The sequence below is a fragment of the Tursiops truncatus genome, unplaced genomic scaffold, assembly GCF_011762595.2.
Source record: "Tursiops truncatus isolate mTurTru1 unplaced genomic scaffold, mTurTru1.mat.Y mat_scaffold_119_arrow_ctg1, whole genome shotgun sequence".
NCBI lineage: Eukaryota > Metazoa > Chordata > Mammalia > Artiodactyla > Delphinidae > Tursiops > Tursiops truncatus.
Window position 1 is genome coordinate 11568 of NW_022983159.1, and position 18951 is coordinate 30518.

Here is an 18951-nt window from a genome sequence, read left to right on the forward strand (position 1 = left end):
GGGAAGATTAACTGGTCTCCGCATGCCTGGGGCCCTTGCGGCCTTTTGCTCTATCTTACGAGAAGTGTAAGGCAGAGGACAGTTCAGGTGGTCTTGAAGCCACTGCTCCAGGGGCTTAAAAAACAATTTTACCCGCCAAAGGTATTAACGCACTTGGGCACTTGAGGATAAAAGAGCTTTCTTTACTCATGAGTCAACCGAAATTTTAATTAAAAATGGAGGGTTTTTTGGTTTTTTTTTAAATAGCCACTTGACAAGAGGGTAAAGGGAGCCCATAATGGGATAGTGAGACCAGAGTCCAGGCTTCACTCTGCTGGCCACACTGTCCTCAGGACCTTGCAATAAGCTAGAAATGTACACAATTGTAGGCGAAAACTTCGAGGCTAGGGGAGGAGAGGAGGCCAGACCAGGGTGGGCAGTGACATCCTCAGTCTTTTGTATTTATATCTTACACACACCACACACACACACACACACACACATATATATAACATCCAAGTACAACAGTCATTTGTACCATTTCCCAGGAGACACAGATGTTTCCAAGGCAAGGCAGGGCGGGGCTGGGGGCAGCACGCGGGACGGGGGCTGCCTCACAGAAGCTGCAGGAGCTTCAGCGATTGTAAGAGAGCTCCGGGCTCCGCCGACGCCAAATACTGGCAGCAGAGCCAGTCCTCCAGCTCCACCCCCCCGCCGGCGGTCCACCGCCTTCTCGGCGAACTTCATCATCATCAGGGCCCGCTTCATGTCGATCCAGTTGCTGAGCGTGGCGCACAGCGCCTCCTCCGAGGTGCCCGGCTGCTCCACCAGCTCCCGCCGGGGTCCCCACAGAAGGCACTGCAGCACGCGCTTGGCCTCGCCGATGCGGATGCGCTTGATGGGGTCGGCCTGCAGCAGCAGGTGCGCAAGCCGCTGCAGGCCCGGCGAGTAGAGGGACAGCGCAGGCAGTGGGGGCAGGTCTCCTGCCGGTAGTCCTGCTCCCGCAGCTGCGCCCGCACCTCGAACGGGTTGGGCTGGTGGAGCAGCTCGTAAATGAGGATGCCCGTTTGGAACTCGTCGAACTTGCGGTACTGGGAGGCAGACACAATCTCTGGGGCCAGGCGGGCCTGGCTCTTTTTCTGCTGCAGGTTGGTGGAACCGCCCGGCTTCTGCTTGGCCTTCAGGAAGTTGCTGATGATGAGTCGGGGCAAGTGCTTCTCGCCGGGCCCTCCCTGACAGGCGGGGCCAGCCGGAGGGGTGGGCGTGACGCCGGCCGGGAGGGCGGCAGAGGGGCAAGAGGAAGGGGTAGCGGCAGGGGCAGGGGGTATGGTGGTGGGAGGGGCCCAGGAGGTGGCGGAGGAGGGGTCCGGGGAGGCCTGCGGGGCGCAGTGCACCAGCAGCAGGTTCTCCAGGCATAGGTCCCGGTGGATGATGCCGTGCTCCTTTAGGTGCTCCAGCCCGTTGCAGAGCTGCAGAAGCAGGAAGCACACGCGCCGCTCGTAAACCTCGGGCTCAGACTGGTGGCTGGTGGCTGAGTCTTGCACAAAGTCCGAGGCGGTCTGGTGGGGTACCTCTCGGGTGATGACCACCACGCAGTCCTGCTCCTGGGCGGGGGGATGTGAAGGCAGGGCAGACAGGAGGGTCCTTGGGCGCATCGGGAGAGGTGAGCATGCTGGAGGGCACCGAGGCGACAAGTGGCCGCAGTCCTGCTGGATGTTGAAGTGCACGGGCACGGAAGGGCTGCAGTATGAGGCTGCTTTGGGCTCAGGGGTTTTGCAGATCTGTGGGGAAAGGGCAGTGAGGTCAAAGGGCCAGAGCCAGCATTCGGTTCAGCAGCTGGGGTTGGGACATTTAGCTTTCCACATGCAAAACGGTGAACTTACACCCATATCTCACACCGTACACACACTTTAACTCAAAATGGATCCCAGAGACCTAGGTCATAATGGAGAGACTTAGATGTGAGAGCCAAAACATACGCACTTTTGAAGAAAACACAGGACAGAATCTTGAGACCTTAGGCTGAGGCCAAGGACCTCTCAGATACCACACCAAAAGCATGGTCCATGAGAGAAAAAAATGGACAAGCCTGACCTTACCGAACTCAAAACGTGTATGCTTCAAAAGATACTAAGAAAATGCAAAGACAAGCAATAGAGTGGGAGGAAATATCTGCAAAACACATATCCAGTAAAATGATTTCTATCCAGAATTTTACCAAAAAATTCTTGCAATGCAGTAATAAGATAAATTACCCAATCAAAAGTGGGCAAAAGATCAACAGGCATTTCACCAAAAGAAATATATAATTGGCCATAAACACATGAAAAAGATGTTCGACATCATGAATCATAAGGGAAATGCAAGTCAAAAACCACAATGAGAGACCAGGTGAGGCCCACCAGAACGGCTATAATAAAATGATAACCGCAAGTGTCTATGAGGATGTGGAGAAATGGGAACTCTCATTTATAGCTGGTGGAATGTAAAATGGTACCACCACTCTGGAATACAGTTTCGCAATTTCTTAACAAGTTAAACCTAAAATTATCACACAACCCAGCAAGAGTGAGTTCCCTTGGTAGGAAGACGTCCCCATGCCCACGGCGTAGGCTGGACAAATTCTCAGGAAGCCAGATAAGAGCTTACACAGGCAGTCAGCCTCACTCCCAGCCCTCGCACCTGAATTGGCAGCTACCTTATAATAGATGTGTTCGACCCCTGGGATGTTCCCTTCTTGGGGAATCTCGGGGGCAGATGCAGGCCCTAAACCTCTAGGACTTGGTCAAATTCTCTTAGGCTGCCTAGTTTCTAGATCCAGGTACATATGCCATGCCTACCGGCTGGCACAACCTGTGGGGCTGATTTCAGTGGAGCCGCTAAGTGGAAGCCATGAGCTTTTCCTCCAAGGGTGAGTCAGAGCAGATGAAAGAAAACAGAAAGCTCTCCAGAGAATAGGGAACCCAGAGGGCCCAAAGGCACCCTCTGAACCAGAGGTGGGAATAAACAGACGGATGATCTCAAGCTCCTTTGGGGAATTCCCAGTATCTTTCCCACCTCTTCTACATCTTCTTGTACTAACGACAGCGACTGCCAACTAAGGATCCTGAGCAACAGGAACCCTCATCTGGTGGCCACACAACTGAAGAGTCTTGAGCCAGACACAATGGCCCCCTGTCAGGCCTCAATTTCCCTCTAATTACACTGAAAGGGTCGGTATATGGTCTGTGGGTGCCCCTCTCAGAAGGAGATGATGCAACCCCAGCCGTACTTTGTAGAAAGGTAAGGATCAGTGCGTAATCCTGAGAAGAAAGGCATTTCGCCTCCATCTATAAAATATCATCCTGCAAACAATCCAAAAATAACCCTTTGGGGTGCTGCCACGGCTGCACTCAGATGAGTACAGCAGTGTTTATGGAGCACCACAATGCTTACAGGTGACGTTTTTAGAAGTTCTGTTGCAAGTACCTTTTCAAAGAGATTTATTTATATTGCAGTTCTACAAAGCTCAGCATAAAACCTGGCATAAAAGAGCTCCGCTTCTGAGAAAACTTTTAAAAAGATAATTGGAGGGCTTGGGGGAGAGAACACATTAATTTATTGATCCCTCTATTAGAGAAGTAGAATAGAAATAAAAGGAAAGTACATTTTATCCCAGACAGTGCTTCCTATTACTAACAAAAGTGACTTCAGAATGCATGCCTAAAAGGCACTGCTGCAGGCTCTTTCTTATCCAAGCACACCCAGCTATATTCAGTTTTATTTTGGCTGTGTTGGGTCCCCATTGCTGCACATGGGCTCTCTCTAGTTGAGGCAAGCAGGGGCTACTCTTCGTTGCGGTGCACGGGCCTCTCTTGTTGCAGAGCACAGGCTCCAGAGCGCAGGCTCAGTAGTTGTGGCGCACGGGCTTAGTTGCTCCGCGGCATGTGGGACCTTCCCGGGCCAGGGATCGAACCCGTGTCCACTGCACTGGCAGGCGGGTTCTTAACCACTGCGCCACCGGGGAAGCCCTGTATTCAATTTTTAAATGGCAATCTTCTGGAACACTATTACACTAAAGGAAATTTGGGAGGGGTCCTCAAAAAACAGTCTTGCATATAAATACCAACCCCTGTGTATGGACCCGTCTGCTGTGCCATCCATGGATACTGACGTCATCCCCTCCAGTGAGGGCTTCTCAACTACAACATATACCTACTGAACTCTTGCACCATGCCTACAAGCATTTTGTCATGTAGTGTCTCGTTAAATCTCATTGAACAACTCAATGAGGTAGATGCTACTACAGAGGAGGAAACTGAGACTTCAAGAGGTTAAATTATTTGCCCTAGATTATACAGCTAAGAAGTGTTCTGGAGGTGAAAAGTATGGGCTTTGGAGTGAAAAGGACCTTAGTTTAAATATAAACTCTGTAAACATTGGCAACTTTCCCTTGATTCTTGTTATTTGTAGTAGTTATGTTCTATTAAGTAGCCACAAACACTGAATGCATGAATGCTGAACCACTGCTCCTGGGGAAATACAATGTGAAGTTCTTGCAAGCCTCTGGTCACAAGATGTTCACCAACTTATCAATATGTAACCTTGTTGTATACTGTGTGTGTTTCTGTTTAAAGACGCCTTATTCATAGATACTGCTGATGCACTAACACTGACTCACAGCCAACAGCAGTGTAACTCATGCCTGAACTAAGCCGATCTAACACCCTCTCAAAGGTGCATCACAGCCTTCCTGACCTTAGGAACACGAGACAGGACTTCAGCGCTCAGCGTGGCCATTTTAAAGCGAAATCGCCAACGAAAAGCACGGAAGTGTGACGATGAGGCACTCAATAGACACAAAAAGCACACCTGTGTACAGTTATGAGAGCTGAAACAAGAAGGCGGAGGGTCCCTTTGTACCACCTCAGCTGAAGACGTGCAAGTCAGATGACCCGGATTTCCGCCCCTGCCCACTGTATGCCAGTTCAGGAATGAACCCCAAAGCCCTCCAAGTATTGACGTGGGGTTACAAGTAAGGTTTCAGCATCGAATTCACAAACGCAGAATCCACGAATACTGAAGATCAATGGTATTTAATCTCCAAGTATGTTTCTCCTCTGTATCTCAGGGGCAGTGTCCCTCTTCACTAGGAGCCACTGGGAGCATTAAAGGACACAGCACAGGTGTGGCTTTCAACACAATGCCCCAGGCGAGCACACCACCGGGAGAGGTTGCTATGGTGACTGCCCTTGCGGGTCCCGGCTGTAGCCATGTGGGTGGTGCTGGGCAATTCCAGAGCTGGCTGGCTGTACAAACCCAGAGGGTTCAGCTGCCGGGGGCCTGGGCTGTGTTTCCAAGGATCCCCTTTCTCCAGGGTATCAAAGGCCTGGGCCCGGCAAACACTCTCCTTGGGAGCTCCAGGCACTTCGCACAGAGGTGTAAATGAAGAGGAGAGTAAATGACAAGTGGCCTGGATGCATTTCAGAATCAGTGAGCTGGTCCCTCTGGCAAGACCTGCAGCTTCCTCACTGCCTCGAACAAAAGACAGAGCGCGTGTTATCCAGAGGGGCAGCCCTGGGCCACCGCCAAGATCATTCTACAGTGTCAAATTAGAGGTGAGGGGAGAGGAGGGGGGGGCGGAGGGAGGGGACGGCTTCTTTTCCACCCCATCTTCCCCTCACCGCCCCCCAAGTTCATTTTCAGGGAGTCTGTGCTTGGGTTCTGGCTCAAGACCTGCACACAGACCTTTGGTTCAGCTCAAATTTCAAACGTTTCACTGAGCCAAGTCTCACTTTAAACTTTGGTGCCACGGCCTGATTCGTGTTGAAAATCTGGGCTAAGTCACGTCTGTTTAAATAAAAAAGGCCCAGCCCGCTTAGCGCAGGTCCCTAATTACCGGAGTTCTGGCTGACTGAGGCATGAAACAGCTTCGAAAGCACACACAACTAAGGCTTTTTTCCCCTCCTCATACTCGTGGAGCTGGGCTGCATGAGCTGGCTTCACCTCCTCGTGGCTACAGGGCGTCAAGCCCACAAACGGAGGGACCAGCGTCAGCCCGAGCAGGTGGGCAGCCTGCAACTGAAGCTCCCGCTTCCCAGGCACAGGATGAAATGAGCTCAGCCACAGCCAGGCGGTGCGGGAAGGAGCCCCTCCCCACTCCTGGGGATTCAGCCGATTCAGATGACTGTATCCATCTAGGATCAGCACTAAATGAAGTGGAACAGCAGTGTGGAAGGATGCTCCGTGCCCCGCCCCCTCCCCTCCCCCCCTCCCCTCCCCCCGCAGACCAGGCCCATTTGCAAATTGATATTGTTGTTCCCCAGACTCTGAATACTGGAAGCTCTTCTCCAGATTTTCTTTTCACACATTACGGAGATAGTCCCTGAGCTGCCAAAGGCTCAAGCAAAATCAAAGAGGAGACCCCGGGGACTCTCTTCCCTTAAGAGGACCAAGGTCTATCGCTGGCTTCCTTATGGTTTAGATTTCGAATGCAATGAACGATGCTGCCTTTTAACATCCTCTGGAAATGCTGAATTTTCTGCACTGTTCTTCGGAGAACTGGCTAATTCTACATGTTACAGGAAGGTCCTAGAATCCAAGTTGCACGTCACCATCATGGATATAAAAAACAAACCCCTTTGCCCGGGGTTCTGATCCAGCGGCAGATCTTGCGCCACGTGGCCCCCTGGGCCATATCACTTTCCACCCCATGGGCAAGAGGGATTAAGCCTGTCCACCAGGCTCTTTCCTCCTCAAAATGGAGAAGTCAGCTGTCTCTTGACAGTGAAGGAGCCGCCCAGGTCCAGCCCAGTAGGCGGGGGAGAGTAACACATGCACTGAACACAGGAAATGTTCAGGGTGGAAGCAGAGACATTATTCACAAATCCCTTTCCTCAGGTCCACTAGGTTGGCAGAAGCAAAGAACTTCCTAAAGGCACCTCCATCCCCTTGACTTTCAAGGAGCTCAAACTTACATCCCTTTCAGTGCATGGATACAGGCCCCTGGCTCTGGGCCACCAGCGATGACCAGGCTGACCATGTCCAGCTCTCTGGAGGGTCTACTCACTCTTCCTTTACTGGATACAGCACCCTGCTAATAGGAGGGAAACGCTGGGGTTGTTTCTTTTTCTTTTAATTGTGGTTGGGGGGGGGTGACCAGGAAGGGTAGCTCAAACAAGAGAGTACTGCCGAGTTCAGATATAAAGAGGCAATGAAGTTCAAAAATCTATCTAGTCTTTCGGGGCCTTGATTTCTGACAATGAACTGGATCCTCCTAATAGCTACCTTCCTGCCTAGTTTTTTTGCAAGAAGGCAGCGAGTAATTATACAGAGCCCCTTGAACAAATAAATCAGGGGTTCCCAATCTATATTTTATGGTGGTGTCACCAGTTTTTTAAAAGAAAAATCTCACAGTAAAATTCACTGCAATTTTCCTTGGCTAATAATCATAGTATTAAAAAAAAATCTTACTGGTAAGAAGGAAGCCACACCCCCGCCAAGGTCGTTTCATGTTAGTTCACCGTTTGCATTTTTTCTAATTAGAAATAAAAGAATGTCTTTGGGGCAGGTGATGGCAGAAAAGAGTTCAGGGTTCCCTTCTCACTCCTCACAAAAGCCTGCATTTATAGAAGGACCACAGACCACCAGGTACTCAAGGGACACAAAAGAAGATGAGAAAAGGGGCCACCAGAGGGGCCAGATGGATACAGACAGCTCCACCAGCTTACTCAGAGCTGTGCCCCAAAAGAGCAGTGGGGCGTGCTAGCAACAGCCCTGATCCAGGGCCAACGATTAAACAGCTGTGTTACTTTGGGCTAGTCACTTAGCTTCCCTGAACTTCATTTTTCTTAACTGAAAGGGTGGTAGCATAGGCTTTGAGACAAGACAAAGAAGACTTTCAAATCCATCTTAGCCACCTGCCAGCTGTGGGCAGATTACTTAATCATTTTGAGTCCTCAGATTTCCCACCTGTAACACCTACCTCCCTGTGAGGATTTGAGGTCGTGTAGTTAACACACCCATCCAAGAGTCTAGTTGTATACTGACTGCTCTATCAATAATATTACTGTTGTGGTTCAAGATGATGTTTGGGTCTAACTCTCCTTCCGGCTCTATTTTAAGAACTATATCTGAATTGCCTACCTCCCGTATTAGATTATAAGCTCCACAGGAACCATATGTTCACCATCTATATACTCAGATCTTTAACAAAATAACCTGGCTCATAGGAGGCATTCAATAGAAACCTGCTGAATAAATGAATGAATTCTCCATCACATTAAAAGGCAACTGTCTTAATCCAACTCGATCACGTAGGTTCGTTCCTGAAAGCACAGAATGAACCTTGTATTCATTGTACAAATCACACTGCACCACGTCCTGGGCCAGGCAGAGAGTGAGATCACCGAGCATTTTTTGGAAACTACCCTCCTTCGGGAGCTGGCTGAGGGGAAATGGCTTCCCAGCCATAGCGCTGCCCCCCCAGCCAGGACCGGCTGGCGGCACTGTGGAATGGGAGGAGGGGTTTGGTACCTACTTTCACAGCGTAGGTGCTGCCGGGGTCCTCGGAGCAGGTGGCACAGGTAATAAATGGCATCCCCCGAGTCGCAGCAGGGCTTGTTACAGGCCAGCTTGAACAGGGACCAGTTATTCTCGCTGAAGTGCAGCCCCTTTTTCTGGCCGCCCATGAAGAGGTCCTCACACCTGGCCACGAGGCGGACCAAGGACTGGGCGTAGAGCCCTCCCAGCTTGGTGTAGGTGCCCTCCTTGCTGCTGATGCTGCTCAGGAGGCTGTGCAGCGTCAGCTGGGCACTGCCCGCCGAGGCCTGGCTGGACACCGCTCAGCTGGAGGCCGCGGCCGAGGAGACCCCTTTGCCCTGCAGGCTCTGGCTGCCCGCCAGCCCTGGCGCTGGGCCCCAGGGGCCATTGTCTTTGAATGTTTTCTCCAGAGGCTCGGAAGCAGAGAAGGTGTGCTGGAGGCGGCTGCCGGGGCCTGAGGAGTAGCTGAAGTGGGACTCGTCATGGACACAGACGTTGGTTTCCGAGTGGCTGAGGTTCAGCTTGGGACCTGCTGTTCTTGGCTTGGGGGAGCCTTGGGTCCAGAAGAAGCCATCCGGAGAAGAGGCCGCCCGGCTCACTAGCTTCTTCTGGGGGAGAGGTGGGGGCTGCAGGGGGCCACTGGGGGACACATCCTCAGTGGAGCCCGAAGGGAAGGGGACAGGGCTGAAGAGCTCCTTTCCCGCTGCTGGTGGGCGAGTGAGTCAGCTCAGATGATGGACCTGAAAAAAGAGAAACAGAAACCATCAGACCGGGGGCCCAGGCCACTCAGTTCCAGGGTCCCGTGGGCCATTTTTTTTCTTTCCATCAAAGCAATCTATTTTATTTGTTTTTATCTATTCTTGAAGAGACAACATATGCACAATGAACACAACTCAAAATGCAAAAAAGGTGTACAATGCCAATGAAGTCTTCCTCCTACCCTGTTCCTTAGCGCCCAGTCCCTCTCTTCAGAGGAAACATGGCTGGCAATTTCCCACACATCCTTCTGGAGATCTGCAAACAACCCAAACACACAACACACACACACACACACATTTACACAAAGGAGAGCAAACGGTGCCCACTGATTGCAGTATTCCTTTTCTTCACTTGCCACTATGGCTTGGAGATATTCCACATCAGATGATGTTCAGGTCTATCTAATTCTTTTTAAAAAGCTATCCCATACTGTATCATCATATGCAAGTACCAAAATTTATTTAACTGGTCCCCCGTGGATGGACACTTAGGTTGCTTCTAATATTTTGCAAACAATGTTGCAACAGCACCAACAAACTTGAACATGTATGGCTTGGCTGGATTTTTTCAAAATGTCAGTTTATAGAGGTACAATTTAGCTACAGTATAATTCCTCCTTTTAGGGTATAATTCTCTGAGTTTTGACAAATGCCCTGATGGCCTGGGGGACAGTGCAGGCCCACAGACATTTCAGAAGACAGAGAATGTGATTTCATAAGAAGAAACAGATTTCAAGGGAAAGCGAGTGGTTCCCAGGCCCCACAGTTCCCAGAGGTGCACGTGGATATTGATGTGATTTGGGGAAAGTTCCGTCACTGCCTCAGGCCTCCGCAGAGCATGGGGACCTCAGAAATGTCACAGGCGGTGAGATAAGAGCGAAGCCTGGACTTACTCTTTATATCAATGTATGAAATGGAGAGTTCACAATGAAACAAGAGTTCAGGTAAAAAATACATAAGAAAAGGTACTGACATCAGAGACAAGAAAGGGCCAATTGAAAATAATACTCATTTCTTTCATTCTAAGAACTGACTCAAAGATATACCCAATATTTTAATAACAGTTTTTAAGGGGACTAAAAAAAAACCAAAACATTAACTGTATCCATACATTATAAAATACATCCTATTATCCTGAAGGTTAAAATGTGAAAGAAATATGGGTCTCAGATTCAAGGAAATAGGCAGTTATGATGTGCGCCCCTCATTTAGTTGACTGTGCATGTAGCCTAAGGGGTGGGGCACATAGTGCCTCTCTGGACGCCCTCCCACCTTAGCAGGACGACCAAGATGCAAGACGCACAACAAACACAGAGGCCGGAGGCAAGTGGAGAAAGGCCGCAAAGGAAGCAAACTGTCTGTTAGTTTTGTGTCACTTCACTCAGAGGCACATGGCCTTCGCAGGGCTGCTTCTGAACAGGTAACAGCTGTCTCTGCTTGAGTCCCTCTCTGATTTCTCCAGCCAAAGGGGGACAGAATGGGCTGGCACCAAGCCTCTCCCATCAACACGGGGGCCTCCTTACATGGGGGTGCTCCACAGGCAGGAGGGAGCCAGGTGGATGACCATGTCCTCAGGCGCCGATGTCCGTGCCTCAGCCCCATTGACCAGCATCAGTAAGTGACAGCAGGGGCCTCCTGCACAGTACAAGCTCCAGCGCAAAGCCCCCAGGAGGACAGAGTTGGTAAACGCAGCTAGTTGAACACAGGAGCTGGGAACCAGGTTTGTGCAAAGAGATGCATTATCAACACGCAGAAGATAAGGGTTGGGGAGGCGGCAGGCAGAGCGTGATCAGAATCCCGGTCAAAACGCTTTAACTCAGTGCCTCCAGTCTCCCTGTCCAGACAGGGACAGCCTGCCTATGGTTCAGGACACCTGGGTCCCCCGTCCAACCAGCCGGGGAGCTTTTTGACAAATCAGTTTCATGGCTAGTCCCCTCCTTAAGCCTTATGCTTATTCCCACCCCTTTCTTTGCTTTGTCTTCCTGGCTTCCCCCTACAGCTCTCCTTGACGCTTTCAACACATTCCTTTCTGCCTCTGGTCTGATCTGAGGGCGCATAGTGGATGAACCCTGATGTAAGCTGTCAATCTTACTCGGCTGAATTTCCTCATTTAAAAACTGACCGGGGGGCTTCCCTGGTGGCGCAGTGGTTGAGGGTCCGTCTGCCGATGCAGGGGACACAGGTTCGTGCCCCGGTCTGGGAGGATCCCACATGCCGCGGAGCGGCTGGGCCCGTGAGCCATGGCCGCTGAGCCTGTGCTCCGCGACAGGAGAGGCCACAGCAGTGAGAGGCCCGCGTACCGCAAAAAAACAAAACAAAAAACTGACCGGATTGCATCCCTGCGAAGGCTCCTTCCAGCACTAATAGTCTATAATTTCAGCCATTCTCTCCATTTTCAACAACTCCTCATGTGCATTTTGTCTCAAAGCTGCCCCTGAAATAAAATACCTCTAGGCAGATGGTTATCTTGCTTCCACTGTTCCTCTATCTCTAGTTCCCACAGCTGCTGCTGGAAAACTTTCAATCCTTAAGGATAGCAGGAATCTTAAAAAAAAAAAAAAAAATATATATATATATATATATATATATATATATATATCGGTAACACTTCTCATTCCCTAGATTACCAAAGAAAAACCAAGAGGTTGTGCTTTAGCACAGAAAATAAACACGTGTGTTCAGGCAGTTGGGAAGGAAGTGATTTTCTCCTTTGCCCTGTGTGTGTTCTCTTGCTTTCTTGTGGGAACTGTGAGTACGTGGCTTTGATCAGATCTATATCCCATAACCACTTAGCTAAGTAGGGGCAGGAGTACTGGGTATTAGAAGGAGGTGCGGCTTCAGGGATTAGCATGTGGACTGGTTCATTTTTCTTTATTTCTTAGATGTTAGGTGTTTCTCACCCAACAATCACTGCCTAAAGCACACAGTAATCAGAGGACGGCACTGCACAGGAAGGCTCCTAGCCATGCACTTCGCCAGAGGTTGTAAAGGACTGCATTACACAGACCTCATCTGGTGAAGTGAGGCTCATCTGAAATGTGCACTTCCTCTGTATGACTGGGCATTACATACACATATTGTGATTTTTGCATTTAAAAAAAAATCTCCTACTTGGGTAACAGGTACACCATCTTCTGACCATTCTCCAGATGTGGACCCGCACCAGGCAAAAAGAGACCATAATTCACTCTGATCGCCCCCAGGCACCCCAGGACCATATAACATCTCAGCTGTTAATATTCTTGGCTGTTAATATTTGGAGGGAGATGTCTACGTGTAGCCCTTCTCGATAAAACCGATTTCTCCAGCATGAGACAAGCAGTTAGCTGTCTTCTGCGGGACCAGAGAGCCCCCCAGAAGACCCGCTCTGGTTCTGTCGTGTTGTTGGCTCTCGCATGGGGCACCTCCTCACAGACACAGCTTATCCCGGTTCTATGCCAGTGTTAGACCACCCTGTTTCCAAATTCTGGCTTACAATTAAGGGTGTAAAAAGGATATGAATGGAAAATTCATATCAAAGGATATGAATGAAAAATACTTTGCTGGGAAGTCTGCCTACATCATAGTTACATAATTAGTGGTTTTTTGTTTTTTTTAAATGACTTTGAGTCCTAATTGGGCCAGAGAGCTACAAATCCCATTTCCTAAGTTTTCCTTCCAATTTCCAATTCTGCATGTCACCCTGCAGCCGGCTATACAGCAGAACACCTCTGCATCTCCTTAGTGCCTGTGCTTCAGAGAAGAGAAAAAAGTTTTCTAGAGAACTTCCTAGAGAAGTTTTCTAGGAAAAAACTACACATCACATTTGGTGCACTGGGTGGGATCTTAAAACGATGGAGAGGAAAGTATACCAGTTTGGTGCCATTATATTTATAAAGCAAGAGAAGAGAAATCAGGATTTCAACGGTGGGGGAAAAAAAGGCTCAACTCCTATGCAGAAATGCAGGCCAAAAGTTCAAACCCAGCACTGTGAGGTTTTCTGATTATAGAGTCCTCTCTTCTGGCTGGGTTTTAATAGGTACTTTCACTGTTCTCTATAGCCAAAGGGAGAGCTGGCTTCAGGAGGAAGTGGTCAGTCCAGTTTTGAACCGTATAAATGAGCCCGTGTGGCTTGCTTGGCGCCCGGCTCTGCCTCCTGACGGCAGCTGGGCCAGAACAAATGTGGGGACAAAGGGCAGGGTCCCAGCTAAGAGTCCCCCAGCTCCAAACTTCAGCTTTGGTGTCTGACGATTCTCCAACTTAAAGTAAAGGAAAGCAAATTGAATTTTCTTTTGTTCGAAACACTGAGTGTTCTGTGGATTGTTTTTAAAAATGAGGATAAGAGATTTGGCTGGAAACGGCTGTATAGATGAATCCATGCATTCACTCAGCATTTCTTGAGCACCTACAAAATGCAAGGCAGGGGGAACAAAGCAGATGGAGAAAACCTCGCCCACACTCTGTGGCCTGGTTCAATCCCTTCATGTTCAAGGTGAGAAAACTAAAGGCATCTGTGTAGGCCAGGGGTCGCACAGGAAGTGGCAGTCTTACAGGTTTTGGCCAAAACCCCTCTTCCCACTCCCAGAAGACGTGAAGAGTGGTGGCAGAGGGGATGTTCTAGCCTCACAGAGAGTAATTTTTTCCTCCAAAGGAAAATTTGGTCAGAATAAACTCTAATTTTTTTTTTTAAAGGAAGGCACATAGCATTCCTTCAAGAGGAACCCTTGCCTTTTTCAAGAAGGTAAACGTGGTCTGAAAATGGAAGCATAGTATTAGCATTTTACAATTGGATTGGAAAATGTGGCATTTGTGAGAAGTCTCTCCAGACCAGTTAATCATCCCAAGAAACAGTGGATCCAGATGGGTAGGCAATTGACATGCAAAACAGGAGGAAGCACCGGCTCAGTTTGGAAACCAGGCTCGTGGAAAATATTGCGTGTCTACAGCCCATGTGTGGTTCCATGATCTTTCCCCTGTTGTAACAAAATCATCCATGGGTTTTTCTTCCAAATGAACAGTAAAATTAAAAGTTAGTTCAAGGCACTTTCACATGCTGTTGACAGAAGCATAAACTGACATTTTTAGAGGTTAATTTGGTAACATCTGTTTAAAAATGCATATACATTTTGACATATCGATTCTACTTCTAGTAATTTATCTTACAGATATGCTCACCAAATTATCTTGGTGTACGTCACAGGATCTTCCTGCAGACGTGTAATGAAAAGTAACCTAAACATGCATTGACAAGAGAAGGGTTTAACCAATTTATACAATGAAAAAAATATACAGCATGAAAAAAAATGAGGTAGACCTAGAGGTTCTGATTTGAAGGACTTCAAGATACATTAAGTACAAAAATGTGTAGAACTGAAGTTTATATTTAAAATATGGATACGAATTTCTGGGATGATATAGAAAAAAATGTTCCAAATGGGGGGTGGAGCTGGGAGTCTGAAGACTCTGACTTTTCACTTTATATCTTTCTCCATTGTTTGGATTTTTATCATAGACACGTATTGACTTCATTGAAGTAATAATATATTTTTAAAAATTTAGTTTAAAGGGAATAGCTCAAACTAAAACGAAGCTTCACTTTAGAGATACTGTGAGGGCTCAGGCCACAGACAATCTTAACAAACGCGTATTTTTTCCTTTAGGATAACTTCTCCATCCTTCAGTAACACATCTCCCAGAATAGAACCGGTGACTCAGTCTGTCTCCGTGGGGGATATACTGTGTTAGAGCAAAACATCAGTGTAATATATTAGACTGAACCCATCAATTTAGGATCAAGTGCTCTAACAAGCCTGCTTAATTGTCAGAAAGCACGCTATTTTTGGCTAGAGAGTTTTAGATGCCTTTTTCAGGACCACCTTTCTTTTTTCTTTTTTTTTTTTTGGCTGTTATGTGCGGCTTGTGGGATCTCAGTCCCCTGACCAGGGATTGAACCTGGGCCACGGCAATGAAAGCCTGGAATCCTAACCACTAGGCCACCAGGGAACTCCAGGGACCACCTTTTTAAAAATACTATTTCTTCTTCTTTTTTTTTTAACATCTTTATTGGAGTGTAATTGCTGTACAATGGTGTGTTAGTTTCTGCTTTATAACAAAGTGAATCAGCTATACATATACATATGTCCCCATATCTCCTCCCTCTTGCATCTCCCTCCCACCCTCCCTATCCCACCCCTCTAGGTGGTCACAAAGCACGGAGCTGATCTTCCTGTGTTATGCGGCTGCTTCCCATTAGCTAACTATTTTACATTTGGTAGTGTATATATGTCCATGCCACTCTCTCACTTCGTCCCAGCTTATCCTCCCCCCTCCCCATGTCCTCAAGTCCATCCACTACGTCTGCATTCCTGTCCTGCCCTTAAGTTCTTCAGAACCTTTTTTTTTTTTTTAGATTCCATATATATATGTGTTAGCATACGGTATTTGTTTTTCTCTTTCTGACTTACTTTACTCTGTATGACAGACTCTAGGTCCATCCACCTCACTACAAATAACTCAATTTCGTTTCTTTTCATGGCTGAGTAATATTCCATTGTATATATGTGCCACATCTTCTTTATCCATTCATCTGTCGATGGACACTTAGGTTGCTTCCATGTCCTGGCTATTGTAAATAGAGCTGCAGTGAACATTGTGGTACATGACTCTTTTAAAAATACTATTTCTTCTTAGAGTCTCAGGTAACAGCCTGAGTGGGTGAGCAAGGGCTCAGTGAGGGTCAGGCTGTCACTCATTCTGACTGACGTCTTTGTGGACTTACTATCTCCCCACCCTTCCCTGGCCCCTTCCTGGCTGATTTTCCCCATAGCACTTACTGCCATCTGACACACTGGCTACTTTAGTCCCTTATCTTCCTCATTGCCCATCTCTCCCCACTAGAATGTGAGCTCCACGAAAGGAAGGGACAGGGCATTTTTTGGTCACTGCTGTATCTTCAGCATCTAAAACTGTATCCAGCCCATAGTTTGTATTCAACAAATATCTATCAAACCAATGACTGAATTAATGTCTATATTTCAAAAATCTTCTTGGCATTATTGTTGAGAAACACAAGCTGACTACTGTCAAGATATTTAATTAACTTCCTGTGTTTCGGGTTGGCAGTTACAAAAAAATCAGAACACAAACACTGCCTCGGTGCATAGCTTCATGGGAGTTTATAAGTATATTCACTACTGTATAGTTATTTAGACCTCTCATCTATCACTTCTGCCCATATTTTCAGTTCAACACAGCACTCATCTCCTTTGGGAAGAGGGGAACCTGGCATCTATGATGTTTGTTTAACTGTGGAACTGAGTTGTAATGTTATCCTAAATCAAAAGGGAAAATGATCTTAATGCAATTATGAGGTCTGCGTATTTAAAAGTAACCATTTAAAAGCATAAGAGTCTTCTGGTGACCATTTCTGCTGATCATTCCCCCCACGCCCATCCATCCATCCACTACAGAGGACCTTCCCCTTGGCAGCGTTCGTGGATCTGTCCTAATACATGCAGTTTGTCCCTCCCCAACCAAGCATAAACCCGACAACTGCTTAGATGGATTTTTCCTTTCACCGAGTTGACCTACTGTTCAATGGAACTGCCCACATGGACAAATGGGATAACAGATGTGCTTGGAGAAGTATGGAATGTGATACAAGCACAAAGAGCTGACATTAACACTGATATAAAATATTTTGTCAACGAAAAGTTTAGACACACTCGTTTTTAAAATGCAACCAAGTTATAGCTTTCGATTATGTTTATTTTACTTAGAAAATTTAAAACTATATTTTGGGGAACCACAAAACCTGAATGGTAGAAAACTAATTTTCACCATTAACCCTGAAGAGCTTCCAAGAAGTTTACACAGACTACTACTATGCTATGCCCCAGAATGACTTTGTCCTTAACTCCCCCAGGCCCACCCATACCACAGAGGCACAAAGTCCACGAAATGCATTGTTTTCGTTACTGAATTCTTACTGACAAAAATCAATGTATAGTTGAATGGTCTCTTTTGACTTAATACATAATATTAAAGAGGTGGACGCTACATTCTTGACCTAACTCTACCTCTCCCGTTTGGATTCCCTCTCTCAGCTTTGGCGCTAGATGCCGAATAGTAACAAAAGGCACGATGGGTCAGTATTTCAGCTACGAGGTAAAAGTGAGTACGGATTCACAGGATGGAAAGCTAATTGTTCAGTAATAGATTAAAACCAGCTGTCTTGGCTACTGACGAGCGGTTGAATGAAGGGTTTCCTACATTTTAGGACCTGCGGTTCTGGACATTCTCCAGCTTAATGTTTAAGAGACACAGAAAAGGAAAAAAAGAGAGAGAGAGAATGCCTGTGGTCTCTTGCCAGTTTCAAAGCATGGTTCTGGGTACAGAGCCATAAGCAGGAGCAGCAGATAGAAACTGCTTTGCTCTGAGAAGCCAGAGTCCGGTAAGAAGGTATATATACCTTTTTGTTGATCTTCTAGGAATCTAAATTTCGAGGTGCATTTCCACTGAATAACTCGTTCGTGATAAAGGACTAACCATGAAAATATATTCTTTTTTAAAAATTGAAGTACAGTTGATTTACAATGTGATTTCAGTGTCAGGCGTACAAGAAAATATATTCATTTTAATTCGAAAATGACTGAGTTAGGTGTCACCATTGTACTCATAAACCCTCAAATGGCTCCCTATTTCCGAACTCCACAAACTGGTTTTGAGAGTTTTGTACAATCCAGCCCCCAGCCTCCCACCACCTCATGTCCCACTGCCCCTCATTTGCTTCCACTGAAGTGCGTTGGGCTGGTCTGACCCTTTCCCCATGTGCACCGCTAACCCTGTGCCTTCTATCCTCTTGAATTGTTTCCTTAACCTGCAAAGACCCCTCCTCCTCCCTCTACCGTCTCAATTTTAACCACTCTGGAGACAAGAGCTGAAGTCCCATGTCCTCAAAAAGCCTTCTGGGGACTTGCTTGGCAGTGGAGTGGTTAAGACTCCACGCTTCCACTGCAGGGGACGCGGGTTCAATCCCTGGTCAGGGAACTAAGATCCCGCATGTCTCAGGCGCGGCCCAAAAGAAAAAAAAAAAAAGCCTTCTCTGAACCCTACATCAGCACTCATTGATTTCTCTCTCTCTGGAAGCTTTCATAAGCACTCCTGTTCTGAGCAGCCCAATTTCCTAGCTTAACCCATCCACCCACATGTCACGTATTTTAATCTTACCTTCCTGGCTAGACCGTGTAAGAGCCCTGAGAGCAAAACATCATGATCTGCTGGTTCTGAGAAGCAAAGTGCTGGGGCAATTAAGTCCAGTTCTCACTAACACCAGCTGGCAAGTGGAGGATGAAAGACCCCTCCCTCAGAATTGGCTCACAATCCCAAGACAGCAGGTCAGGGCTGACCAGCACAGGGACTAACGGTTCACGTGCCCAGCCCAGCCTTCGATGGCATAAGGTGCCTTGTAGAATTTCTGCACAATGGAATGGGAAAAGGAAAAAGATAGAAACCCAGAAAAATCTGCAGAGAAAGAAAATCCTTTTTTGCCACGTCCCACCCAAATCAAGGCTAAGATATTTCCTGTTTTGAAGTCAGAGCTGTCAGAAGTTTCCCATCAGAACACACCACAGGCTGACGTACAACATATGCTTTTGTCTTAGCAGCGCTAATCTTTTAGATAGAAAAATGTTGGTGACAGTAAATTCACAATGGA

The 18951-nt window shown here is 47.4% G+C and overlaps 1 protein-coding gene across 1 annotated transcript in view; it reads right to left on the reverse strand.

The window, feature by feature from the left end:
- Positions 1-205: 205 nt before the first annotated feature.
- LOC117310676 (inactive tyrosine-protein kinase PRAG1-like) overlaps positions 206-18951 on the reverse strand; it is a 47553-nt gene continuing 28807 nt past the window's right edge. Inside the window, 8 exon segments of the mRNA XM_073799796.1 lie at positions 206-689; positions 691-962; positions 965-1616; positions 1618-1673; positions 1676-1760; positions 8498-8542; positions 8544-9200; positions 9202-9239. Of these exon segments, the coding sequence (XP_073655897.1) occupies positions 594-689; positions 691-962; positions 965-1616; positions 1618-1673; positions 1676-1760; positions 8498-8542; positions 8544-9200; positions 9202-9239 (1901 nt within the window). The 3' untranslated portion in view covers positions 206-593.